At 42.6% G+C, this 27,171-nt stretch overlaps 1 protein-coding gene across 1 annotated transcript in view; it reads right to left on the minus strand.

Moving 5' to 3' along the window:
- Positions 1-695: 695 nt before the first annotated feature.
- Positions 696-27,171, minus strand: part of LOC126983245 (NPC intracellular cholesterol transporter 1-like) — a gene marked incomplete at its 3' end in the record, with an annotated part of 74,970 nt that continues 48,494 nt past the window's right edge. Inside the window, 5 exon segments of the mRNA XM_050835879.1 lie at positions 696-894; positions 1,553-1,743; positions 2,541-2,651; positions 3,176-3,388; positions 13,570-13,741. Coding sequence (XP_050691836.1) covers positions 696-894; positions 1,553-1,743; positions 2,541-2,651; positions 3,176-3,388; positions 13,570-13,741 — 886 coding nt within the window.

The following is a 27,171-nucleotide window of genomic DNA, read 5'->3' on the forward strand; positions in this document are numbered from 1 at the left end:
CGGAAAAAGTGCTAGTGTGACACCGCCTTAAGGTGGTTTGTTTACCAAGGTGACGATATATTACCTATAGCTAACATATGTGAGGAAGGGATAGGTGTTGGGACTACATGGCAGAGCAGAGGGGAATAATGGACCCACGGAATCGAACACCCAGATGGACTATTTGAAATGGTTTGCCTATAACATACCCAGTGTCAAGCCTCGAAAGGTCAAATCACACGTGTTATTGTCAAGAGCATTCACTTATACACACACAGAATCAAGCACCCATAACTTTAACTAACCAACACTACCATCACACCCCAACAACACTTCTATTCCACTACTTGATGCAAAACTAACTTACGCTTTACAAAATAGGATCAAAATCTCTCTCCAATTCTCCCTCTTACCTGTGGCTAACTTACACTTGACAACGCAGGATCAATCTCCCTCACACAGAATCAAGCACCCATACCTTTAACCAACACTACCATCACACCCCAACAACAACAACAACAACAACAACACTTCTATTCCACTAGATGCAAAACTAACTTACACTTTACAAAATAGGATCAAAATCTCTCTCCAATTCTCCCTCTTTACAAAATAGGATCAAAATCTCTCTCCAATTCTCCCTCTTACCTGTGGCTAACTTACACTTGACAACACAGGATCAATCTCCCTCTCCCTCCCTCCCTCTCCCTCCTTACCTGTGTATCTCTTGTTACGCTTGTGGCAGTAGGCGAAGATGACGAGGAAGGTGATGGAAAAGAGGATCGCGGTGAGGGCCATCGCCACCGCCAGGCCATCATAGCCAAACATGATCCATGGCTCGCCGGGCGCGTCCCAGGTGTCTGGGATGATGGGGCAGGAGCTGTGGCAGTCGGCGCAGGAACACGCTAAGCTCTCCTGCACGTGTGGGAAGGGTGAAGGTTATGCATGGGTATTTGCAGGTGTTTGTGGTATCTACGAAATGCTATTCTATGTGCATTTTTTGAGTTTAACCCGGTAGCAGCGACAGGCCAAATTTGTGCCATGATATAAACCCCAAAAAATAGATGATACATAAACTGATCACTAATGCTTTGATATGTATTATGAAATGGTTTGTGTGAGGGGTGATTTTTTCTCATTTTTCTCGCTTAGAGGGACCATTAAGAAACATGATCCCCGCTGCTACCAGATTAAATAAATGATTGAAGAATGGTGGATACTGTTTATGAATAACACCCAGCACCCATTCACTGCTGGGTGGAACTGGGGCACGGATTAACCCCTTAACTGCGGATTTCCTATCAGAAGACATCACCAAGCTACAGAAATGGAACAAAAAGTGGCTGCTACAATTCAATGAGGAAAAATGTAAAGTCCTGCACCTTGGGAGGGGATATCCAGCACACCAATACCACATGGGAAACACTCCACTATCCACCACAGAGGCAGAGAAAGACCTGGGAGTATATGTTACCAGGCTACCAGTGAAGGCAAAATCCGTGCCAATCGCAGCGGACGCGTTAAAGGAGATACCCAGGAATCGAACACTTGGTTGTGAAGCATGTGTACATACCCCCAGCTCCTTATCACAGGGCTGCACGGTCTGGTTGAGGGGCAGGATGTTCTCAGGGGTCTCCGAGGGGTCCTTCAGGTACTGGTACTGAATGTTGATGGGCGTGTAAGAGTTCTCCTTGAAGTCCCCGAGGTAGTCAAACAAGCGAGGCCCCGTGCACCGCGCAGCCCCCCAGTCCCCACAGAACAGACCTGATGGGGAGAAGGGACTGATGAACAAGAATGCCAGGGGAAAGTGGGTGATATCAGAACAGGCAGGGAAAAGTATTGAACAGACATGGCAGGGAGAAGAGAGTGATGAACAAGAATGCCAGGGGAAAGTGGGTGATATCAGAACAGGCAGGGAAAAGTATTGAACAGACATGGCAGGGAGAAGAGAGTGATGAACAAGAATGCCAGGGGAAAGTGGGTGATATCAGAACAGGCAGGGAAAAGTATTGAACAGACATGGCAGGGAGAAGAGAGTGATGAACAAGGGATTCTTTTTAGGAGCAGTGAGTAGCGGGCTTTTTTTTATTATTGTTTCCTTTTTTTTTTTAGTGCCCTTGAGCTGTCTCCTTTGTTGTAAAAAATTAAAAAAAGTGGGTGATATCAAAACAGGAAGAGAAAAGTGATTAACAGACATGGCAGGGTGAAGAGGGTGATGAACAAGGAACAAGTGGAGAGGAAGGGTGTCACATGGAAGAGGGAGGGTGTAATCAGGATCAAGCAGGGTGTAGCCAGGGTGAAGGAGGGTGTAGCAAGGGTGAATATCAGAACAGGAAGAGAAAAGTGATTAACAGACATGGCAGGGTGAAGAGGGTGATGAACAAGGAACAAGTGTAGAGGAAGGGTGTAGGAAGGAAGAGGGAGGGTGTAATCAGGATCAAGCAGGGTGAAGAAGAGTGTTGCCAGTGAAAAAAAAAGAAAAAAAGATGTAGCTAGGGAGAAGAATTAAGGGTGTAGCTGAAATATAAAAAAAGGGTGCTCCAAGGCTCCCTCCCACTCACTTATCACCCTGGTGTTGGTGGAGGGGTTGCCCACATCCTGGCACGAGGAGTAGATCTTGTCGGCAAAGTCCTTGGACATGTAGAACTTGATGTCCTTAATCATCTCTTTTCCTGCGGGGGGATAGGGGGGGAGGGGGGGTTAGTGTCTCTCTCTCTCTCTCTCTCTCTCTCTCTCTCTCTCTCTCTCTCTCTCTCTCTCTCTCTCTCTCTCTCTTTTATGTTTTTCTCTCTCTCCTTATCTTTAGTTTGGTAGAGTAAGGAATCAATCTCTCTCTCTCTCTCTCTCTCTCTCTCTCTCTCTCTCTCTCTCTCTCTCTCTCTCTCTCTCTCTCTCTCTCTCTCTCTCTCTCTCATTTATGTTTTTTCTTTCTCTTCTCCTTATCTTCAGTTTGGTAGAGTAAGGAATCAATCTCTCTCTCTCTCTCTCTCTCTCTCTCTCTCTCTCTCTCTCTCTCTCTCTCTCTCTCTCTCTCTCTCTCTCTCTCCCCTGCTCTCACAAACAGAATAGGAAAAGAAAAAAAAGTATAAATAGATAAAAAAAACACTTATCTACCCCAAAATAGGAAAAAAAAAGATAAAAACAGATAACAAGCAAATCACCTCCCTAGAACCCCAATTAGACAGCCCTGCCTTACCTTCCTTGCCCTTGAAGTTCGCGGGCACCTTCTCGGCCACCTCCAGGAAGTCTGACTGGCGCGGCGAGCAGGTCATGTAGCAGAAGGGGATGCGCATGTTCCTGAGGCAGGCCGGGCACCGCAGGAGGAAGCGCTTGAACAGGCTGGTGGACTGCCGGAGAGCGATGGCCTGCTCGTCGCTGCAGCAAGTGTCGAGCTGACCATCCTCGGAGACTGGGGGGAGGAGAGAGACGTGTTAATTAAGGGCAGAAGGGTGTAATGAGGGTGAAGAACGGTGTAATGAGGGTGAAGAACGGTGTAATCAGGGTGACGAAGGGTGTTGACAAGATGTAGAAGGGTGCAGCAAGGGAGAAGAAGGTACAGCCAGGGTGAAAAAAGGAAGGGTGTAGCAAGGGAGAGGAAGGTGCAGCCAGGGTGAAGGGCGTATAATCAGGGTGGAGAAGGGTGTTGACAAGATGTAGAAGGGTGCAGCAAGGGAGAAGAAGGTACAGCCAGGGTGAAAAAAGGAAGGGTGTAGTAAGGGAGAGGAAGGTGCAGCCAGGGTGAAGAAGGGCGTATAATCAGGGTGTAATCAGGGTGTTGACAAGATGTAGAAGGGTGAAGCAAGGGAGAGGAAGGTGCAGCCAGGGTGAAGGGCGTATAATCAGGGTGACGAAGGGTGTTGCCAAGATGTAGAAGGGTGAAGCAAGGGAGAGGAAGGTACAGCTGACCATCCTCGGAGACTACGGGGAAGAGACGTGTTATTTAATGTCTGCTGTCTGTCTGTCTGTCTGCGTGTCTTTGGCTTTCTGTCTGTCTGTCTCAAAGCACACAGATGGATAGATAGATAGATAGATACATACATAGATATACATAGACATAATGCAGAGAAAGACAGAAGAAAACTTATATATGTTAAGGGAGGAGAATGAAGAATGAGTAAAATTGACATCATTACGAGAGGAGAGAGTTGTACTGATGTTAAATTATGAAAGACATGAGTCAGATTAAGAAAGAGGAGAGAGAAATGAAAGAAAAAAAGAAGTCACACTGATATTAGATACATTACGAAAGGGAAGTCACTGATATCACATTAGGAGTCACACTACTAAAAGAGAAAAGATAACAGAGAGAAGAGGAAGAAAAAGAGGAAGGAGTCACACTGATTTTACCGTACGAGAGGAATGGAAAGTCACATCGATATTACAACAGGAAGGAGTCACACTGATATTACCGTACGAGAGGAATGGAAAGTCACATAGATATTACAACAGGAAGGAGTCACACTGATATTACCGTACGAGAGGAATGGAAAGTCACATCGATATTATAAAGGGAAGGAGTCACACTGATATCACGAGGAAGAGAAGCAAAGTCACATCGATATTATAAAGGGAAGGAGTCACACTGATATCACGAGGAAGAGAAGCAAAGTCACATCGATATTATAAAGGGAAGGAGTCACACTGATATCACGAGGAAGAGAAGCAAAGTCACATCGATATTATAAAGGGAAGGAGTCACACTGATATCACGAGGAAGAGAAGCAAAGACACATCGATATTACAACAGGAAGGAGTCACACTGATATTACGGGGAAGAGAAGCAAAGTCACATCGATATTACAAAGGAAGGAGTCACACTGATATTACGGGGAAGAGAAGCAAAGTCACATCGATATTACAACAGGAAGGAGTCACACTGATATCACGAGGAAGAGAAGCAAAGACACATCGATATTACAACAGGAAGGAGTCACACTGATATCACGAGGAAGAGAAGCAAAGTCACATCGATATTACAACAGGAAGGAGTCACACTGATATTACGAGGAAGAGAAGCAAAGTCACATCGATATTACAAAGGGAAGGAGTCACACTGATATTACGAGGAAGAGAAGCAAATTCACATCGATATTACAACAGGAAAGAAAGTCACCACGATATTAATATGTGAGAGGGAAGACTCACATTTGCTATTATACGAAGAAGAAGAAAAGGCCAATTAAAATAAAAAGAAAATCATATCGATATAACAACAATAGTCACTACGATATGGTTTTAATTCATGACGGAGAAGAATCACATTTGCTATTATACAAGAGGAAAAAAGAAGAAAAAGTCCCATTAAAATTATAAAAGAAAGTCACATCGATATTACAAGAGGAAAGAGCTGGTCACCACGATATTAATTCATGACAGGGAAAAATCGCATTTGCTATTATACGACAAGAGGATGAAATAAAAAATAAAAAAACTCACATTAAAATAAGAGGAAAATATCACATTGAGAGGAAAGCAAGAAGAAAAAGAGGTTATGTGAAGGGAGTTTGATTTTTTATAAGGAAGGAGGCAGCTCAAGGGAACCCAAAAAATAAATAAATAAATAAAGATTGCTTGCAAATAAAAAGAAAAACAATACACTGAAATAATTATAGAGGTTTGAATACTAAAGAGAGGAAACAGTTGCGTTACGTGGGGAAGAGAGAGAGAGAGAGAGAGAGAGAGAGTGAGAGAGAGAGATAGGAGTGGTCATCTTTCGTTACTGGAGGGGAAAACAAACGGATATGGTGTAACGGATTCTCTCTCTCTCTCTCTCTCTCTCTCTCTCTCTCTCTCTCTCTCCCAAGGCACTGCTTCATCATCCCGTAGATTGATATTTTGTTTTACTTCTCTAAATTTAAAGATGGACTCACTCGTTTGGTGGTCTCTCTCTCTCTCTCTCTCTCTCTCTCTCTCTCTCTCTCTCTCTCTCTCTCTCTCTCTCTCTCTCTCTCTCTCTCTCATTCATCATTATCACATATTACAACACACACACACGCGTACATACCTCGATGTCAAACAGGTGAGTAATTAGTTCAACTTAAGTGATAACGTGTGACTTTGATAAACGAGAGATAAGCTTGATTTAAATGTGTACTCTTCCTGATGTGTGTGTGTGTGTGTGTGTGTGTGTGTGTGTGACAAAGACCCCTGGACACACACACACACACACACACACACACACACACACACACACACACACACACTTCTGGCCTTGAAATTGTGTTGTTAGTATTTCCTTGGGTAGTATCATGAATCTTGTGATAGTTTGACAAGGCTAACCACATTTAATAAGGTTTTCGTAGAGGTTGTGTTGTTAGTATTTCCTTGGGTAGTATCATGAATCTAGTGATAGTTTGACAAGGCTAACCACATTTAATAAGGTTTTCGTAGAGGTTGTGTTGTTAGTATTTCCTTGGGTAGTATCATGAATCTAGTGATAGTTTGACAAGGCTAACCACATTTAATAAGGTTTTCGTAGAGGTTGTGTTGTTTGTATTTCCTTGGGTGGTATCATGAATCTTGTGATAGTTTGACGAGGCTTCTTCACCGTGAGCGTAAAAAATAACACTTACAAGAACCCAACTTATCTCCCTAGTGGCCTTGAGAAATATTTGTTGGGAAAGCCAAAAGCGTCTGAGATTACAGGAGTTGATGTTAAGGAGATAGAATGAACTAGAAAACCGCCACTTAAATTTAGATGCCAAGCAGGAGTTATTCACCCAAATGTTAGGTTGTTTAGACATTCAATCATTCGTTTTGCCTCCTACATAAAATTTATATACGTTGTTGTAAGGACTTTTTTTGATTTTTTTTACGTCTACGCCTACAGCGCAGGTAGGCTTGCTTGGGGGACCTGGATGGTATTCGGCCCCAGCCCGTCATGGCGCAGGCAAGTGTTTATAGTGGCGCCATCTTCTCTGGAATTCATAGGTTAGTTTTAGGCTATCCGTGAAACTTTTCTTCGGTACACTATCAATAACGTTTTTACTTTTATCAATGACTTTAACGCTTCATAACTTCTCTGCTTATCAAAAGAGTAATGAGACTGCCTTGAGAAATTGAAAGTCTTGATCTTCAGAAAAAAAAAATTAATGAATAGTTTAAGACGAAACGAATAATTAAACTTGTGATAGAAATAGTTGTCAAAAGAATAAGACTGAGAAACAAAGTCTTTATCTAGAAAAAAAAACATTTGAATAAGGATGTGAAGGACGAACATCAAGGAGGAAGATAAGAACGATAAACGAGAAGAAGAAGAAGAAGAAGAAGAAGAAGAGGAGGAGGAAGAAGAGGAAAAAGAAGAGGAAAAGAAGTGGAATTAGGAGAAGAAGAAGAAGAAGAAGAAGAAGAAGAAGAGAAAGAGGAAGAAGAGGAGGAGGAGGAAGAAGAGGAAGAGGAGGAGGAGGAAGAAGAGGAAAAAGAAGAGGAAAAGAAGTAGAATTAGGAGAAGAAGAAGAAGAAGAAGAAGAAGAAGAAAAAAAAGAAAAAGAAGAAGAGGAAGAAGAGGAGGAGGAGGAAGAAGAAGAAAAAGAAGAGGAAAAGAAGTAGAAGAAGAAGAAGAAGAAGAAGAAGAAGAAAGTGAATAATTTTATGACTCAACGACCCTAACACGTGTGCCGATGATCCTATACTATAAAAAATAATATTAATAGCAAAACCAACAAGTACTTCGAAGGTCATCACTGTCACTAGAAGGAAAATAAAGTGGCCATGGTCTAAATAACTGACCCCCACGTTAAACAAGACATTACTACTATTACTATCATTATTATTATTATTGTTATTATTATTATTATTATAGGGAGGTTTGGTTTAAGATATCCTTTTACACACTCAACCACAGGAACAAAAGAATAAAGTTTGACAAAGGAAGAAGACCGGAATAAATTTCTTAAAACAGATTCGTTCAGAGTGGCATTAAACCTTCATGGCTTAAATATTTAGATTACGAGGAGGAGGAGGAAGAGGAGAAGGAGAAGTAGGAAAACAAATTTATTATAAGGAAGAAGAGAGATTACCAAGGACTTCTTTTTAATCAGCGCATAGTTACAGGAAGAGAAGGAGGAAATTAGTGTAAAAGAAGGAAAATATATACACGATTTCCTTTCAGTCATCCCATAATAACAGAAGGAGGAGAAAGAAGAGGAGGAGGAAATTAAGATAAAAGAAGGAAACCATTAACACGGATTTCCTTTCAATCGACTAATAGTAACAAATGGAGGAGGAGGAGGAGAAAAAGAAGATAAAAAGAAGGAAAGTATTACCACGTATATAATTTCAGTCGCACCCGTAGTAACAGAAGGAGGAGAAGAAGGAGGAAGAGGGAAAGAAGATAAAAAAGAGGAAAAAGTTAACGAATACAGGTAACTCTCGATTTACGAAGACAATGATGAAAAAGTTGAAGAAAAAAATGAACAGGTAAGGAAAGGAAAACAAAAATAAGTAATAACAGAAAAAAAGAAAAAAAGAGAGAATGTGTTTTTAGAAGACAATGAAAACAGACAAGCGGGAAATGAGTTAAAGACAAATATAAACAGGTAAGGAAAAAAAAACAAGTGATAATTGAAAAAACAACAACGAAGGAGAGAATGTGTTTTTAGAAGACAATTAAAACAGACAAACTGGAAACGAGTAAAGAAAAGAAAAAGAAGAAAAAGAAGTGAAAATATCCCACAAATAAAGACAAGGAAGAATGTTTAGCTGGGAAATTAGATAAAAAATAAAATAATAAAAAATAACAGTTGGGAAATACGATCTTGAAGGGGACACACACACACACACACACACACACACACACACACACAAACAGACCTGCCAACAAAACAATGCTCGGAAAGGAATAGATAAACCCCTCTCTCTCTCTCTCTCTCTCTCTCTCTCTCTCTCTCTCTCTCTCTCTCTCTCTCTCTCTCTCTCTCTCGGGTGGTGCAGGAGCATACTAAAGTTGATAGACTGAACGCGTCATTGGAGAGAGAGAGAGAGAGAGAGAGAGAGAGAGAGAGAGAGAGTTACCTCCCCATCACACACATCCCTAACACCCCCATCTCACACACACACACACACACACACACACACACACACACACAGTTCCCTTCAGCAATTTACAACATTCCTCTCTGTTTACTCGTTAACTAACTGACTGACAGACAAAGAGGAAGAAGAGGAAGAGGAGGAGGAGGAGATTTCTAGCAACTCTTTATCTTCAACCTCGTCCACCTTACCACTTTCAAATCCACTTATTTCGTTTATTCTAAGCTTCAATATTTCACAAACTCCTAATAACTTGCTTTTTGTTCCCTTCACTGTAAAAAAAAATCAACTTGGAATATGCTGTTTTTATTTAATTTTTCTGCCTATCATCTGTCCATACCTTCAGTCATTTACCTTATTGTTAGTTATTTCGTCTATTATAAGCTTTCAATATTTCAAAGCGCATCAATAAGCTGGATTTTGTGCCCTTCACTGTAAAATAAATCACCTTGGAATAACCTTTCTGTTTGTTTTTTATGTCATTTTATATCGTTATTTATTCACTTCGTCAATTATTTCGTCTAGTGTATGCTTTCATATTTCACAAACTCTTAATAACCTGATTTTCGTGCCCTTCACTAAAAAAAAAATAATAATAACAATATGCTGGTTTTGTCTGCCTATCATCTGTCTATACCTTTATTTATTCACTTTCCCGTCCTTATTTCGTCCAGTATAAGCTTTCATATTTCACAAACTCTAAATAACCTTTTCTTAATTTCGTGCCCTTCACTAAAAAAAAAAAAAAATGAATATGCTGGTTTTGTCTGTCTATACCTTTATTTATTCACTTTCCCGTCCTAATTTCGTACAGTACAAGCTTTCATATTTCACAAACTCTAAATAACCTTTTCTTAATTTCGTGCCCTTCACTAAAAAAAACTTGGAATATGCTGTTTTTTTCTGCCTATCATCTGTCCATACCTTCATTTATTCACTTTCCCGTCCTTATTTCGTCCAGTATAAGCTTTCATATTTCACACTATTAATAACCTTTTCTTAATTTCGTGCCCTTCACTGAAAAAAAAAATTTGGAATATGATGTTTTTTTTCTGCCTATCATCTGTCCATACCTTTATTTATTCACTTTCCCGTCCTTATTTCGTCCAGTATAAGCTTTCATATTTCACACTATTAATAACCTTTTCTTAATTTCATGCCCTTCACTGAAAAAAAAATTGGAATATGATGTTTTTTTCTGTCTATCATCTGTCTATACTTTTATTTATTCACTTTCCCGTCCTTATTTCGTCCAGTATAAGCTTTCATATTTCACAAACTCTAAATAACCCTCTTTACTTGCTTGTTTTTAGGTTCATTTGCTTATGTTTACCTGTCTGTCTGTCTGTCTATCTGTCTGTCTGTCTGTCTATCTGCCACCATGTCTGTATACCAATCTGTGTGGTTTTCACTTTTCCTCTTTGTCGAACTTTCACTAAGCTATCAATAACCTGTAAATTTTCTTTGTTTTCTCTCTTTACCTGTCTGTCTGTCTGTCTGTCTATCTGCTTCCTAACCTGTAAATTTTCTCCGTTGTTTTACTCTCTTTACCTGTCTGTCTGTCTCTGTCCGTCCGTCTCTTCACTATTCGCCTTTTAGTTGTTCTTTGCGTATGAGTGTGTCTGTGTGTCTGTATCTCGCCTCTGTCTGTCTCTGCGTCCGTCTGTCGTAATGTAACCCTGAGATTAGGAGTGAAGGCTAACAGAGTCCTTTTCAATTATTCAATCGCTACCTCCATCTCGTAACTGCCCGGCTCCTTGAAAGTAACCTAGCCTTAGTCATCCGTCTCGTCTCGTCTCTCTCTCTCTCTCTCTCTCTCTCTCTCTCTCTCTCTCTCTCTCTCTCTCTCTCTCTCTCTCTCTCTCTCTCTCTCTCTCTGTTCCTTTTCCTCTTATTTTGCCTGTCTGTCTATATGTCTGTCTGTCTGTCAATTATTTCCTTGCCTTTCCTTCTGTTAATTCGTCCTGTCAATTCTGTCTTCTTGTCTGTTCGTCTGTTTGTCTACCTTATTCCTGTCAATCTGCTTCGTATTCTGTCCTTTTTCTCTTGTCTGTCTTTCCTTTCTTCCTGTCTGTTCTATATACCTGTCTGCCTATCTGTCTGTTTGCTTGTCCATTCCTTTTTCTCCTGTCTGTTCTATATACCTGTCTGTCTATCTGTCTGTTTGCTTGTCTATTCCTTTTTCTCCTGTCTGTTCTATATACCTGTCTGTCTATCTGTCTGTTTGATTGTCCATTCCTTTTTCTCCTGTCTCTCTGTCTGTCTGTTTTGCCTGTCTTTCCTCCTCCTGTCTGTCTATGCCTTCCAATCTGTTTTCCTCCTTATCCATCTTGTTTACCCTTGTCTATGTCTGTCTGTTCGCCTATCCGTCTGTCACTGTCTGTCTGCTTTCCTGTCTTTTACCTGTCTGTCTGCCTGTCTTGTTTGTCTGTCTATGCCTTCCTTTCTGTTTTCCTCTATCCATCTTGTTTACCCTTGTCTATGTCTGGTCTGTTTGCCTATCTGTCTGTCTCTTACCTGTCTGTCTGTCTGTCTACCTGTCCGCCCTTGACCCTCTCCCCGTCCGCTGCCACTTCTTTACGGCCTTGGCATTTCCGTCAGTCGATCGAATTACAGATCTCAAGTTCAATAAGTCTGTGTGGGTGGCTGAGTGCGTCTCCTCCCTTCAATTCCCTTCCCTTCCAATCTTCCTTGCACTTCCCTTTCTTTTATTTAATTTCCTTCCCCTCTCTTCCCTTCACCTTCCTATCCTTTGCTTTCCCTTTCTTTTCCTTCCATTCGCTTCGTTTCTTCCTCTTTCCCTTCCTTTCCTATCTTTTCCGTTCCCTTTTTTTCCTTTCCTTTTCCTTTACATTCCTTCCCTTTCCCTTCCTATCCTAATCCTCTCAATCTTTTCCTTTCCCTTTCTTTTCCTTCTATTCCTTTTTTTTCTTTTCCTTTCCATTCCTTTCCTTCCCTTTGCTTTCCTTTGATTTTCGTTCCATTCCTTTCTTTCTCTTCCCCTTTCCTTTCCTTTCCCTCTCCACCAAGGTCGCGATCCACCTGCGACACGGGGAGGTCATTAGCGGCACAGGTGGGCGAAGAGGTGAGCAGGGTGACCACACGAAGACCGGTCATTAGGAGAAGTGTGTGTTTGTTGCGCTCTTGAAGACTGGGTTTGTTTACTAAGCTGAAGTGCTCATTCTGCTACGGTCATTGCTACTACTACTACTACTACTACTACTACTACTACTACTACTACTGTTACTTCTACCACTCTTCTTCTTCTTCTTCTTCTTCTTCATCATCATCATCTTCATCATCTTCTTCTTTTTTATCTTCTTTCTCTTCTATCTACTACTCTACTATTCTTCTACTACTACTACTATAACCATTACTACTACTATAACTATTACTATTACTACCATTCCTCCTCCTCCTCCTCCTCCTCCTCCATCTTTTCCTTATGTTACTCGTCCACTTCCACCTGCAACTCCTTCACTGTCAATATCAACATTAACAAATACTAACAACACTCCTCCTCCTCCTCCTCCTCCTCCTCCTCCTCCTCCTCCTCCTCTTCCTGGGAGCGAAGGATGAGTCTTCCTCCTCTTTCACCTCCTCCTCCAGTTTTTGTTAGTCTTTCCCTTCCTCCTCATGGAACTCCTTCACTTCCACTATGAAAACTAACAGCAACAGTAATAAATCTCCCTCCTCCTGTTTTTTTTAATATCTTTTTTTTACATTAACGGAGCTGCTCCTGTAATAAGCAAAAAAAATATAAAAAAATTAAAAAAATCGGTTCCAGAGGTGCCTGAATCTTCCCTAAAGTTTAAGTCGTAGGCAGGAGAAAATACAGACTGGGGAAGGCTGTTCTACTATACTACTACTACTACTACTACTACTACTACTACTACTACTACTACTACTACTACTACTACTACTATTGTCCGTTTCATTCCGTCTGTCCACTCGCGAGCGTAGATGTGGCACCTGCGCATTGCTAGTTCGCGATTGCGTGAAGATCAACGTTATATTTTCACCGACACATCTGAGTGTTTGTGTATACTAAAACCCTCAAGCCCTCTTATATGAACCGCAAACATGCCGATTTGCATTGATAATCTGCCATATAAGCACACGAAGGAACAACTTGAACGATTTAGCCTTTCAGTAAATCTGTGCCTTTCAGATACTCATGTTAATTCATTTAATCTCATCCAGGTACTACATGGTGATATCTGGCTCTGCAAGTGTCTAAACATAAGGCATTTTGATGTGTTGCATGTAAATAACAAGGGCAGCCTAATATTCGGAATAGTTTAAGCATCGAATTCAACAGTTATTATTTACTATTTCATGTTATTTCGATTATTGATCGTTATTTACATGCAGTAAATTATCAAGATCCCCTTTATTTGCACCTGCAGAGCCAAATATCTTTTAATATACCTGAAATGAGCTATCAATCAATGAACTGCAATTACAATCCTTTCCTTTCCATTCCTTTCCTTTCCTTTTTTTCAATTATTACATTAATTTCTTCCTTTCCTTCCCTTCCCTCTCCCCTACAATACTTACTGTACTCGTCCACCAGCTCCGGGCACGCCTCCGTCAGGGCAGCCAGGCCGTCCCCGGTGAGTGGCTTGGGCGGGCCGCTGTACGCACAACTCAGGTTCCCCCGCGAGGTCAGGCTGCCGCAGTGGTCGTACCAGATGCACTTCCCCCCGCCGCCGTCGCCGCTGGCCTCCACCTGCGGGGAGAGAAACAAATAGGCGTTGGTAAAGGTCGTGTGGTGTGGAGGCGAGGTGGTGGTGTTGGTGCCTATACGTGGTGGTGTGGTGGTGTTGAGAGTGGTGTATGGTGGCTGTTGTTCGTAGGTGTTGTTGCTGCTGCTGCTGATGATGATAGTGATGACGAGGGGGAGGATGATGATGTTGTAGTTAATGTTGTTGCTTTAAGGGGGGGGTTGAATAGATAGACGAAAATCATAGGAATCCATGAAAAAAACTAATAATAATAAAAATAATAATAATAATAATAATAATAATAATAATAATAATAATAATAATAATAATAGCTATCCCGACACAGAGTTTGATGACCAGAAGACCAGAATAACACAGGAGCTGCCTTGTATATGCCAACCGGCCTCTTGCAGACTCCTTACGTTCTTATGTTCTTATGTTCATACAAAAAAGTGAAATAAATTAGAAATAGAAAAACAGGAACGAGATAAAACTAACATTATAGAACGAATGAAAAGGAAGAGCAGGCAGGATGCGTGAAAGGAAGAAAGGAGAAGAAGGAGGAAGATAGAAGAAAGGATAAGAAGGGAAGGAGAGGGGAAGGAGGGGGAGGATAGGAGGAAGGGAAGGAGAGGAAGGAAGGAAGGAAGGAGGAGGAGGAGAGGATGGAGGAAACGGAGGGAAGGGATAGGAGGTGGATAAGGGATGAAGGGAAGGGAGGGAAGGAGAGGAAAGAAGGGAGGGAGGGAAGGAGAGGAAAGGAAGGGAAGGGAGGGAGGGAAGGAGAGGGGGGAGGGAAGGAAGGGAAGGGAGGGACGGGCAGCGATCGATGGTATGGCCAAACACACACACACACACACACACACACACACACACACACACACACACACACACGCACACACACACACACACACACACATTTATTTCCCACTTGCTTTTAACTGTTTTTCTTCTTTCCTTTACTTTTTTTTTTTCTTAATTCCTTTGGTGAGATTTGTTTACAAGGCGTGAAGAAACTAAGGAAAAGATTGCTCTCTCTCTCTCTCTCTCTCTCTCTCTCTCTCTCTCTCTCTCTCTCTCTCTCTCTCTCTCTCTCTCTCTCTCTCTCTCTCTCTCTCTCTAATAGGACTATAGTGCCGTATTTTGGGACCGACTCATTTGCACTGTGACCTAAATCTCTCTCTCTCTCTCTCTCTCTCTCTCTCTCTCTCTCTCTCTCTCTCTCTCTCTCTCTCTCTCTCTCTCTCCTCTTTTTGTTTTGTTCTTCATTCAATTTCTTCCCGTGATTTGCTTTTTTTTCCCTTCTCTCTCTTCTTCTCTCTTCCCTTCTTTCCTCCTGTTTCCCTCCCTTCTCCACATCTCTCAACCTTTCCCTCTTCTCATTCTCTTTCCTCCCCTCTTCTTCCTCCCATTCCCTCTTCTCTCTTTCCTCTATTCCTTCGTTCTTCTCCGTTTTTCCTTCCCCTTTACCTTCCTTCCTCTCATTCCTGTTTTCTCCCCTCTCTCTCTCTCCTTCTTCCCCTCTTCCTTCTCTATTCCCTCTTCTCTCTTTCCTCTATTCTTCCTTCGTTCTTCCTTCCCTTTTACCTTTCTTCCTCTCTTTTCAGTTTCCTCCCTTCTCTCTCCTTCTCTTCCCTCTCTCTCCTTCCCCTCTTCCCTCTCCATTTCCTCTTCTCTCTTTCCTCTATTCTTCCTTCCCCTTCCTGTTTTTTCCCCTCTCTCTCCTTCTCTTCCCTCTCTTCTTCCTCCCCTCTTCCCTCTCCATTTCCTCTACGCTCTTTCCTCTATTCTTCCTTCGTTCTTCCTTCCTCCCCTTCCTGTTTTCTTCCCTCTCTCTTCTTCCTTCCCCTTTTCCCTCTTCCCTCCTCTCTCCTCCTCTCCTCATGTTTACACAAAATATTCCTGGAAAGGGGAAATTAGGAAGCCCGTAAAAAAAGCCACGCCCTTCTCCTCCTCCTCCTCCTCCTCCTCCTTTACACCAAGTCGTTTATTAACATACGTCCTCCTCTTCTTCCTCCTCCTCCTCCTCCTTTTCCTCCCATCGCACCCAGTTTCTAATCTTCCTCCTCTTCTCTTCCTCCTCCTCCTCCTCCTCCTATTGCAACATCTACTGCTATCTTTCTTCTTCTTCTTCCTCCCTCAATCCTCTTACTCTTTCCTTCCTTCCTTTCTCCTCCTCCTCCTCCTCCTCCTACTCTTTTTTTTCTTTTTTCCTTCATTCATTCTTTTCTTCTCGCCCTTCAACAGCCATTTAATACACAGAGAAAAAAATAATATGCAAAAAAAAAGAAAAAAAATACATAAGCGAAAATAAATAAAAATAAATAAATCAAACCATAGCATCACACCTGTACTTCCGGGAAACTAATTGACACTTCTACCTGTCACTAATTGGCGTAAAATCACAGGTGGGGAAACAGCAAAAAAAAGAAAAATGTGGCAGGTAAATTAAAACGGGTTACCTGGGCATAAAATTGAATGGGTCTGTTAAGGTCAATTCAAGGTCAGGTGAGGTCAGGTTAGGCAAGGGTCAAGGCCATGGTGTGTGTGTGTGTGTGTGTGTGTCAAGTTTAACACGCACATTCGCTCCACACAAACACACACACATTCTCTCTCTCTCTCTCTCTCTCTCTCTCTCTCTCTCTCTCTCTCTCTCTCTCTCTCTCTCTCTCTCTCTCTCAGCCATAACACAATACGAATTTTCCGACCATAGCAAAACCCGGAACAAAGAGAGAGAGAGAGAGAGAGAGAGAGAGGCAGTCATGCATAGTGTTTACATTCCATTCTGATGATGATGACGATTGTTATGATTATGACGTCATCCTTCCTTGATAGAGAAGAGAAGAGGAGGAGGAGGAGGAGAAGGAAGAACAGGGCAGGAGGGAAGAAATGAGGAAAAACCCAATGAAGTGGGAAAAGAATAATGATGATGAGGAGAAAGAAGAGGAAAAGGAGGAGGAGGAGGAGGAGGAAGGAGGAAGATGAATATCGTATGAGAGGAGAGGAGGAGGAAGGAAGGGTAGAGGAAGGAGTTGAAAGAGGAGGAAACAGTAAAATGGAAGGAAGGAAAGGGAAGAAGGGAGGAAAGAAAAGGGAGAGGAAAGGGAGGGGAAAGGAAAGTACAGAGTGGAAAGGGGAGTGAAGGAGAAAAGGGAAGTTAGGGAAGGGAGGAAAGAGAAAGGAAGGGAGAGGAAAAGGAAGAGAGGAAAGGGAAAGGAAGGGAGAGAAAAGGGAAAGGAAGGGAGAAGAAAGGGAAGAGAGGAAAGGGAAAGGAAGGAAGAGGAAAGGGAAAGGAAGGGAGAAGAAAGGGAAGAGAGGAAAGGGAAAGGAAGGGAGAGAAAAGGGAAAGGAAGGGAGAAGAAAGGGAAGCGAGAGAAAAGATAAGGGAAAGGAAAGGGAAGGGAGAGGAAATGGAAGTGAAGGAAGGAGGAAAAGGAAATGTAGAAGGGAGGAAAAGGGAAGTGTAGAAGGGAGGAAAAGGGGAAGTGTAGAAGGGAGTAAAGGGGGAAGAAGAGAAGATAAAGGGAGGGGAAAGAGAAGAGAAAAAGGGGGTGGGGTGAGTGGATTGGTCACCTTCACCACCACCACCACCACCTTCACCACCACCACCACCACCACCATTACGTCATCAGCGCATCATCACCACTTCGTCATCTCCACTTCCAGAATCCTTCGTCATCACCAGACTATGAACAATACAATGACATAGGTGTTTGTTTGTCTGTCTGTCTGTCTGTCTGTCTGTCTGTCTTTTGGCTTATGTGTGTGTGTGTGTGTGTGTGTGTGTGTGTGTGTGTGTGTGTGTGTGTGTGTGTGTGTGTGTGTGTGTGTGTGTGTGTGTGTGTGTGTGTGTATCTTCGTTTATTTGTCTGTCTGTCTGTTTGTTTTATGGTATATCAATGTTTGTTTTTATGTCTGTTTGTCTGTCTATATGTATGACTGTATCTATCTGTCTGTCTGTCTGTCAGTATGTATGTATGTATGTATTTATCTGTCTGTCTCATGTTATACTGTTTGTGCGTCTGTGTGTCTGTCTGTCTGTCTGCCTACCTGTTTGTCTGTCTGTGTGTATGTCTGCCTGGTAACACAAGTGTCTGTTTCCTGGTAAAACTGTCTGTCTGTCTGTCTCTTTCTTGGTATAGTTTTCCATCTGTCTGTCTGTCTGTCTGTCTGTCCGTGTATTTCTCTCTGTTTCTTGTTAAATTTGTGTGTGGTAGTAGTAGTAGTAGTAGTAATAGTAGTAGTAATAACAATGATAATAATAATAATAATAATAATAATAATAATAATAATAATAATAATAATAATAATAATAATCTATCTTCCAATCTATCTACACACATATCAATCTATTTTATTTAACTAACTTACCATATCAGAGAGAGAGAGAGAGAGAGAGAGAGAGAGAGAGAGAGCACTTCCTCCCTATAACCCAAACAGTAATCGGCAGAAAACCCTAACCGGCAACTCTCTCGTGACGTCATCAGCTTCAGGTGAAGAGTGACGTCATCGTGTCCTTGGAAGCTGATTGGCGGAGCGGGAGGAAGAGCGGGGAGGCGAGGCGTAGTGCTCTCTCTCTCTCTCTCTCTCTCTCTCTCTCTCTCTCTCTCTCTCTCTCTCTCTCTCTTTTGTTTGTCACCTGTACGTTCCATAAATCCATACATGTATTCTATTAATAACACACACACACACACACACACACACACACACACACACACACACACACACACACACAGTTCCCCTTACCCATTATCACCCCCTCCCCCCTATCCAGGAATCAACCCCCCCTCTCCCCCCCTTTTCCTCCCCTCCCTTTTCATCCTAACCTAACCTTACCAAACCTAACCTAAACTTTACCTAACCTAACCTAAACTTACCTAACCTAACCTTCCTTACTTAACATAATCTAATCTAACCTTACCTAACCTTACCTTACCTAACCTAACCTTCCTTACCTAACCTAACCTTACCTAAACTTACCTAACATAATCTAACCTAACCTTACCTTACCTAACCTAACCTAACCTTACCTACCCTAACCTAACCTAAAGCAATCTTAGCTTCACCCTTATAAACTAATCTATAACCTAACGTGACCAAATTTATACCATACCCAATACACCCTAGCCTAATATAACCTTTGCTATACATCCTACACCCTAATCTAACCTAACCTAATCTACATACACCCTCGTACACCCTAACCTTACCTATGTTGCTTCACACTATCTGTAACTTAACGTGACCTATTTTATACCATACCCAATACACCCTAGCCTAACCTTTGCTATACGTCCTACACCCTAATCTAGATACACCCTCGTACACCCTAACCTTGCCTATGTTGCTCCACACTACAGCTTAAAGGAGTGGTTCCCAAACTTTCCCAGGCTGGCTCCAATGTTGCTCCCGGGTGAGTTGCTAGCGCCCCCCCCTCTCCTACCCCTCCACACACACACACACACACACACACACACACACACACACACACACACACACACCTCTTTCTCGGGATGTGGTGTGTTGCAAATTGAAGACAAGATTAAATACGTAGCCTTTGTGTTTGTGAGATTTTGTTGTCCCCTCCTTTCCTCCATTTTCCCCTCCCTTTTAGTCCCCTCTTCTCCTTCCTCCCCTCTTCTCCCCTTCTTTTTACCTACCCACTCTTAAGACTCTCTCCTTTCCTCCTTTTTCTCCTCCCTTAGTCCTCCTTCTCTACATCTCTCAACCCTTCCTTCCCTCTTCTCATTCTCTTTCCTCCCCTCTTCTCCCTTTCTCTTTACCTACCCAATCTTAACATCCTCACCTAACCTAATCTACCCTAATCTAAGCCTTTGTGAGACTGTGCTATTTCCTCCTTTTCCCTCTCCCTTATTCCTTCTTTTCTACATCTCTTAATCCTTCATTCCCTCTTCTCATTCTCTTTCCTCCCCTCTTCTCCCTTTCTCTTTGCCTACCCTCTCTTAGATTCCCTCCTTTCCTCCCTTTTCCCTTCCTTATTCCTCCTCCTCTACATTTCTCAACCCTTCCTTCCCTCTCTCATCCTCTTTCCTCCCCTCTTCTCCCTTTCTCTTTACCTACCCACTGTTAATAACCTCACCTAACCTAATCTACCCTAATCTAAGCCTTATTCATAACCCTACATCGTAATCAAATTTAGCCTACCTTAACCTAACCTGTCCAACCCTTTACTAACCTAAGCTACACCCCACTACACCTAACCTAACCTAACCTGTTCTACCCTTAACTAACCTAAGCTAAACCCCACTACATCTAACCTAACCTAACCTGTTCTACCCTTAACTAACCTAAGCTAAACCCCACTACATCTAACCTAACCTAACCTAACCACCTAACTTTAACCTAACCTGTCCTACCCTTAACTAACCTAAGCTAAACCCCACTACATCTAACCTAACCTAACCTTTACCTAACCTTAACCTAACCTGTTCTACCCTTAATTAACCTAAGCTAAACCCCACTACATCTAACCTAACCTAACCTTTACCTAACCTTAACCTAACCTGTTCTACCCTTAACTAACCTAAGCTAAACCCCACTACATCTAACCTAACCTAACCTTTACCTAACCTTAACCTAACCTGTTCTACCCTTAACTAACCTAAGCTAAACCCCACTACATCTAACCTAACCTAACCTTTACCTAACCTTAACCTAACCTGTTCTACCCTTAATTAACCTAAGCTAAACCCCACTACATCTAACCTAACCTGTTCTACCCTTAATTAACCTAAGCTAAACCCCACTACATCTAAACTAACCTAACCTTTACCTAACCTGTCCTACCCTTAACTAACCTAAACTACACCCCAGCACACCTAACCTAACCTAACCTTTACCTAACCTTAACCTAACCTGTCCTACCCTTAACTAACCTAAGCTACACCCCAGCACACCTAACCTAACCCCCTTCACCCTACACCCCGCCGCCCCGCCCAGGCAACATCCCACAGGTAGAGAGGTAGGGTCACGCCTTCCTCGGGTCGATGACGTTACCAGGGAGATCGATAGTGACTTGATTACAGGTGAGGTGCTGGCCAGGGCAGGTGTGTGAACAGGTGACAGGTGTGTGTGTGTGTGTGTGTGTGTGTGTGTGTGTGTGTGTGTGTGTGTGTGTGTGTGTGTGTGTGTGTGTGTGTATCTATTTATCTATCTCTTTCTCAATAAATCGACATATTATTATTTTAAGTTCTCTCTCTCTCTCTCTCTCTCTCTCTCTCTCTCTCTCTCTCTCTCTCTCTCTCTCTCTCTCTCTGTCTGTCTGTCTGTCTGTCTGTCTGTCTGTCTGTCTGTCTGTCTGTCTGTCTGTCTGTCTGTCTGTCTGTCTGTCTGTCTGTCTGTCTCTCTCTCTCTCTCTCTCTCTCTCTCTGCGGGTAAAGGCTTCCTGATACCATGACACACACACACACACACACACACACACGTACAATATGTGACGTCATAGCGGATGTACCAATCAAAATGCATCTCTTCCTCTGCCTATAAGCGGCTCGACCAATCAGCTTCAGCCTCTCCCTTCCTTCCTCTCAGGTGACTGGTCGGTTCCCGTAAGCATAGTGAGTAATACGGTGAATCAGGTGTTTAAAGAGATTAATAATGGTGGTGGTGGTGGTAGTAGTAGTAGTAGTAGTAGTAGTAGTAGTAGTAGTAGTAGTAGTAGTAGTAGTAGTAGTAGTAGTAGTAGTAGTAGTAAAGATGATAATAAGAAAGAGAAGAAGAAACGGAAAATGAAAAAGAAGAAAAGGAGAAGAAGAAAAAGAAGAAGAAGAAAAAGATGAGAAAAAATTAAACATAAAAATGAAATCAAGCAAAGGTGAAGAAAATCTAAAAAGGCAGAGAGAGAGAGAGAGAGAGAGAGAGAGAGAGAAGGACTTAGCGACCGACCTTGGGAAAATCAATAACATGGAAGTAAGGCGAACATGCAATGGCAAAATCTCTCTCTCTCTCTCTCTCTCTCTCTCTCTCTCTCTCTCTCTCTCTCTCTCTCTCTCTCTCTCTCTCTAATAATCACATGCTCCCTAATTATATCATGTTTACTTAATATCTTTCTTAATTAGACGTAACATATGTTTTGAAGAAGAAGAAGAAGAAGAAGAAGAAGAAGAAGAACGTAACATATGTTTTTAAGAAGAAGAAGAAGAACGTAACATGTTTTGAAGAAGAAGAAGAAGAAGAAGAAGAACGTAACATATGTTTTTAAGAAGAAGAAGAAGAAGTTTTGTGAATAGAGGAGGAAAATAAGGAGGAGGAGGAGGAGGAGGAGGAGGAGGAAGAAAAGAGGAGGAGGCATAAGAAGAGGAAGAAGAAGAAAAGAAAGAAGATGAAGATGATGATGAAGAAAATGATGAAGAAGAAGAAAAAGAAGAAGAGTAGTGGTAGTAGTAGTAGTAGTAGTAGTAAACAAACAAACAAACAAACACAAATAAATAGACCATGACGTAACACACAAACAGAAGAAAACGTGTTGCCAAATTAAATGACAGACTTAAGGAATCATTTACTCGTGACTTAATCCTTGAAGAGCGAGGAGGAGGAGGAGGAGGAGGAGGAGGAGGAGGAGGAGAAGAAAAGTGTATCGAGGTTAAATAAAAAAAATGCGAAGTTCTAAATCCTAAAGGCCCTTCATACCTCACACCTCCTCCTCCTCCTCTTCTTCTTCTTCCTCCTCCTCCTCCTCCTCGCCCTTGACTCTACTATCCTCCTTTGCGCCCTTTGTTTTTCTTCTTCTTCTTCCCTTTCATTATCTAATCAAGGCCTTTACTGTATTATCTCTCTCTCTCTCTCTCTCTCTCTCTCTCTCTCTCTCTCTCTCTCTCTCTCTCTCTCTCTCTCTCTCTCTCTCTCTCTCTCTCTCTCTCTCTCTGATACTTCTGTTTTTTCTTTCTTTTCCTCTCCTTTAGTTTCGTAGTGTAAGGAACCTCTCTCTCTCTCTCTCTCTCTCTCTCTCTCTCTCTCTCTCTCTCTCTCTCTCTCTCTCTTACTTCTGTTTTTTTTCTTTCTTTTCCTCTCCTTTAGTTTCGTAGTGTAAGGAACCTCTGTCTGTCTCTCTCTCTCTCTCTCTCTCTCTCTCTCTCTCTCTCTCTCTCTCTCTCTCTCTCTCTCTCTCTCTCTCCCCGTTATCAATCACTGCCAGCTTCCTCCTCAAATTCCCCTCAAGCCTTCCCTTCCTCTCTCTCTCAGGTTTCCTCCCCACCACTTCCGCTTCCTTCCCTTCATCTTTCTCTCGCTTCCCTTCACTTTGTTTTTCTCTTCCTTTCTCTATTTTCTCTGGTTTTCCATTTTCTTTCTTTTATCCAAGCGTGAAAATATATTACAATATTTTCTTCCCTTCTTCTTTCTTTCCCCTTCCTTTTCCTTTTCCTCTTCCCTTCTCTTTCAATCCCTTCTACTCCGTTTCTCTCATCTCCTTCTTCTTTCCCTTCCCTTTTCTTTCTCTTCGCTTCTCCTTTCTTTTCCTTCTCCTCTTTTCCATTCTCTTCCTCTCATCTCCTCTTCGTTTCTCCTTTCTTTTCCTCTCTTCTTTTCCATTCTTCTTCCTCTTCTCTTCTCCTTTCTTTTCCTCTCTTCTTTTCCATTCTTCTTCCTCTTCTCTTCTCCTTTCTTTTCCTCTCTTCTTTTCCATTCTTCTTCCTCTTCTCTTCTCCTTTCTTTTCCTCTCTTCTTTTCCATTCTTCTTCCTCTTATTCCTCTTCTCTTTCTTCACTTTAACCTCTTCTTTCTATCTTTTCTCTTTACCTCCTCTTTATTCCTTCTTCTCTTTCTCTTGCTATTATTCCTGTCTCCTTCTCCTCTTTCTCTCTCCTCATTATTGTTTCCTTCCCTGCACACACACACACACACACACACACACACACGCCATGAATTTCGAGAGCTCGTACGTGATACCACACCACCACCCCTCTCTCTCTCTCTCTCTCTCTCTCTCTCTCTCTCTCTCTCTCTCTCTCTTGCAAAACAACAAACCCCTCATTACGACCCCATAAATTTCCTCCTTCCCCTCTTTCCTTCCTTTCTTCCTCCTCCTCCTCCTTTTTCTCCTCCTCCTCCTCCTCCTTCTCCTTGGCCTTGACCTCGAACGCACGGCCCCCCAGGTAAATGACGACAGGTGAGTTAAGGTAAGGTCGTAAGGGAAAGGAATTAATAGAAAAGGGAACAGAAATAAAAAGGGAAAGGAAAAAGATTTGGTGAGAAGGAAAAAAAACTTGGAGGAAAAATAAATGGTGATAAAAAATAAAAAGAAGGCAGAAAGGAAGGAAAAAAAGAGGAAAAAGAAGCAGAAAAACAAGACTTGGTGAGAAGGAAAGAACTTAGAGGAAAAATATATCAAGTGAAATGAGAAAAAAATGAAAGAAGGCAGAAAAGAAGGAAAAAAAGTGTTAAAAGATGAAAAGAAGAAAAAGTAACTAGAATATATAAGTAAAAGAACTACTACTACTACTACTACTACTACTACTACTAAAACAGGATGGTGCTCTTAAACTTTATGTCCCTCTGTCCTAGATATGGGAAGGAGGGGAAGAAAAGGAGAAGGATGGAGAAGGATGGGGAAGGATGGGGAAGGAAGGGAAAGGAAGGGGAAGGAAAGGGGAAGAAAGGGGAAGGATGGGGAAGGAAGGGGAAGGAAGGGAAAGGAAGGGGAAGGATGGGGAAGGATGGGGAAGGATGGGGAAGGAAGGGGAAGGTAAGGGGAAGGAAGGGGAAGGATGGGGAAGGATGGGGAGGTAAGGGGAAGGATGGGGAAGGAGGGGAAGAAAGGGGAAGGATGGGGAAGGAAGGGGAAGGAAGGGGAAGGATAGGGAAGGATGGGGAAGGATGGGGAAGGATGGGGAAGAAGGGGGAGGGATGGGAAGGATGGGTAAAGATGGGGAAGGAAGGGGAAGGATGAGGAAGGAGGAGGAAGATAAAAGAAGATAGAACAAAATTAATGAAAGAAGGGAATTTTAAGAGGGAAAAAAATACTAAAAGAGGAATAAAGGGAAAAGAAAGGAAGAAAGAATGGGAAAAAAAGGAATGAAGGAGAGGAATGAAAAGGAAAACATAGAAGTATAAGAGAGAATGGGAGAATAAGGGGAAATATTAATGGTAAAGAAGAGAGGAGGAAGGAGATTGGAAGATAATGAAATGGCGGGAGATAAGGTGAGGAAATAGTGAGGAAGGGGAGGGGGAGGAAGGGGAGGGAAGATAAGCTGATAAGGGGAGATGAAGGGATTGAGGTAAGAGGAGAGGGGAGATAAGAGAGAAGGATGGGGATGAGAGGGGAGGAGGGAGAGGAGGAGGAGATGGAGGAGAGAAAGAGAAGAGAAAGGAACAGGGGAAAATGGAGAGGGAAGAAAGGAGAAAAAGAAGGAGGGGAGAGGGAGAGAGAAGAGGAAAAAAGGGGAGGAAAGAGAAGAGGGGGAGACAGAGGGGAGAAAAAGAAAGAAGGGGGAGGAAAGATGGGGAGGGGATTCTGGGGGTAAGAGGGGAGAAGGGGAAAAAGGGGGAAGGGAGAGGAGAGAGGGAGAGAAAGAGGGGAGAAAGGAAGGGAAGGAGAAAAAAGAGGAGGGGAGAAAATTCTGGCGAGAGACAAGCCTAACAGTCCCTCCCCTCCCTACCCCCCCTCCTCCTCCTCATCTCCCCTCCTCCTCCTCCTCCCCTGACCAATAAAATTAATAATGTCACTTCTCTCCCCTCTCCCCCCTTTCCTCCTCCTCCTCCCCCCCCTTGCTAATATCCGCTCTCCCCACTCCCCCCTCCCCTCCTCTCCTTCTCCCCCCTCCCCCGCATACTGACATGTTCATTTGTCCGTGTTACCTCCCCCTCCCCTCTCTCTCTCTCTCTCTCTCTCTCTTGGTACGGGTTATGTGTGGTGGCATTTAATGAGAGAGAGAGAGAGAAAATGTCAGCCAAATCTTGATGAGGAAAAGGAGAAATTATTATTATTATTATTATTATTATTATTATTTTATTTTCATTGACCTCTTCATTATCTTCACTCTCCCTTTCTTCTTTTCTCTTATCCCTCTTCCTCTTAACATTTATCTTTCTCTCCTTCATTCTCCGTTATCTCCATTCTATCAAACTCTTTCTTCACCCCTCCTCTCCCTCCCCCTCTTCCTCTTCTTCCTCTCCCACATTATCGCCTCCCCTCCTCTCCTCCTCCCCCTCCCCACCCATTACACACTACAACTCACATCCTGCTATATATACTCCCCCCTCCCCTTCCCCTCCCCACAAACACGTGACCCCCCACAGGTAGAGGAATATGGGTCACGGAACACCTGAGATATGATACAGGTGAGAGAGCACTTAAGACGGCATTACTACTACTACTACTACTTATCTACTTATCTTCCTCCTTTTCTTCCTCCTCCTCCGCCTCCGCCTCCGCCTCCTTATCTCCCGTACCGCACCCAATCACCCTTTTTATCTCCTCTTCAGACTCCTGTTGTTCTTGTTTCTTTGTATTTTGTTATGTTATATTTAGCATTTTTTTTTTTTTACAGTAGACAGCTCAAGGGCACAAAAAAAGGAAACAATAATATAATCAAAAAAAGCCCGATATTCGCTACTCGCTGCTCCTAAAAAGAATCCAAAGACGTGGCCGAAAGAGGGGTCAATGTTGCTTCGTGTGTTCGGTAGGTTGTCTAAAGGAGACTCCCGGACGGCCCCAGCTCGTTAGTGGCGCGGGCGAATTTATATTTATAGTTGCTGCCGTGTTGCATGACCTGCCAGATTTGTCGTTTCTTTGTTTCTTTGAATTTTGTCATATTAGTTTTAGCATTATTTTCTTTATTTCATTTTGCCAGAGTGTCGTTTCTTCGTTTCTTCGTATTTTGTCATATTAGTTACAACATTATTTTCTTTATTTTATTTTGCTTTGGTTCCGTTTTCTTCTGTTACTTCGTGTGTTCGGTAGGCTGTCTTCAGGGGCTTCTTGGACGGCCGCAGCTCGTTCGTGGCGCGGGCGAATTTATTTATAGTGGCTGAGGTGATACATGACTTGCTTGGCCCATGCTGCCCCCGGTGCTCCACTTAAACGATGTCGCTGAAGTTATGGATGATTGAAGGCCCGGGCAGCATGTGGGTAATCAATCTTCCGACACCCGGGGATGGTTGGAAATTGATGTTGGCGTCTCTCGGTGGGATTCGAACCTTGGTACTCCTGCTCAACATCCCCGCACGGTGACCACTCGGCCGGGTCTCCTCCTCGTCTTCTGTCTTCATTCCTGTCCTTGTATATCAAAAATGTCTCATCTTTAGGCTTCTTCTCTTTGTCCTTCCTCCTCCTCTTCCTCTTCCTCCTCCTCCTCTGCTCTGTCCAAACTCCAAAATTTAATGATGTGTCTTTCTTTATTTTCATTCTGTATTTTCTTTCATTTCCTTTCTTTTCATCCTGTATTTTCTCTCATTTCCTTTCTTTTCATCCCGTATT

Source organism: Eriocheir sinensis, chromosome 53 (genome assembly GCF_024679095.1).
Source record: "Eriocheir sinensis breed Jianghai 21 chromosome 53, ASM2467909v1, whole genome shotgun sequence".
NCBI classification, from domain to species: domain Eukaryota; kingdom Metazoa; phylum Arthropoda; class Malacostraca; order Decapoda; family Varunidae; genus Eriocheir; species Eriocheir sinensis.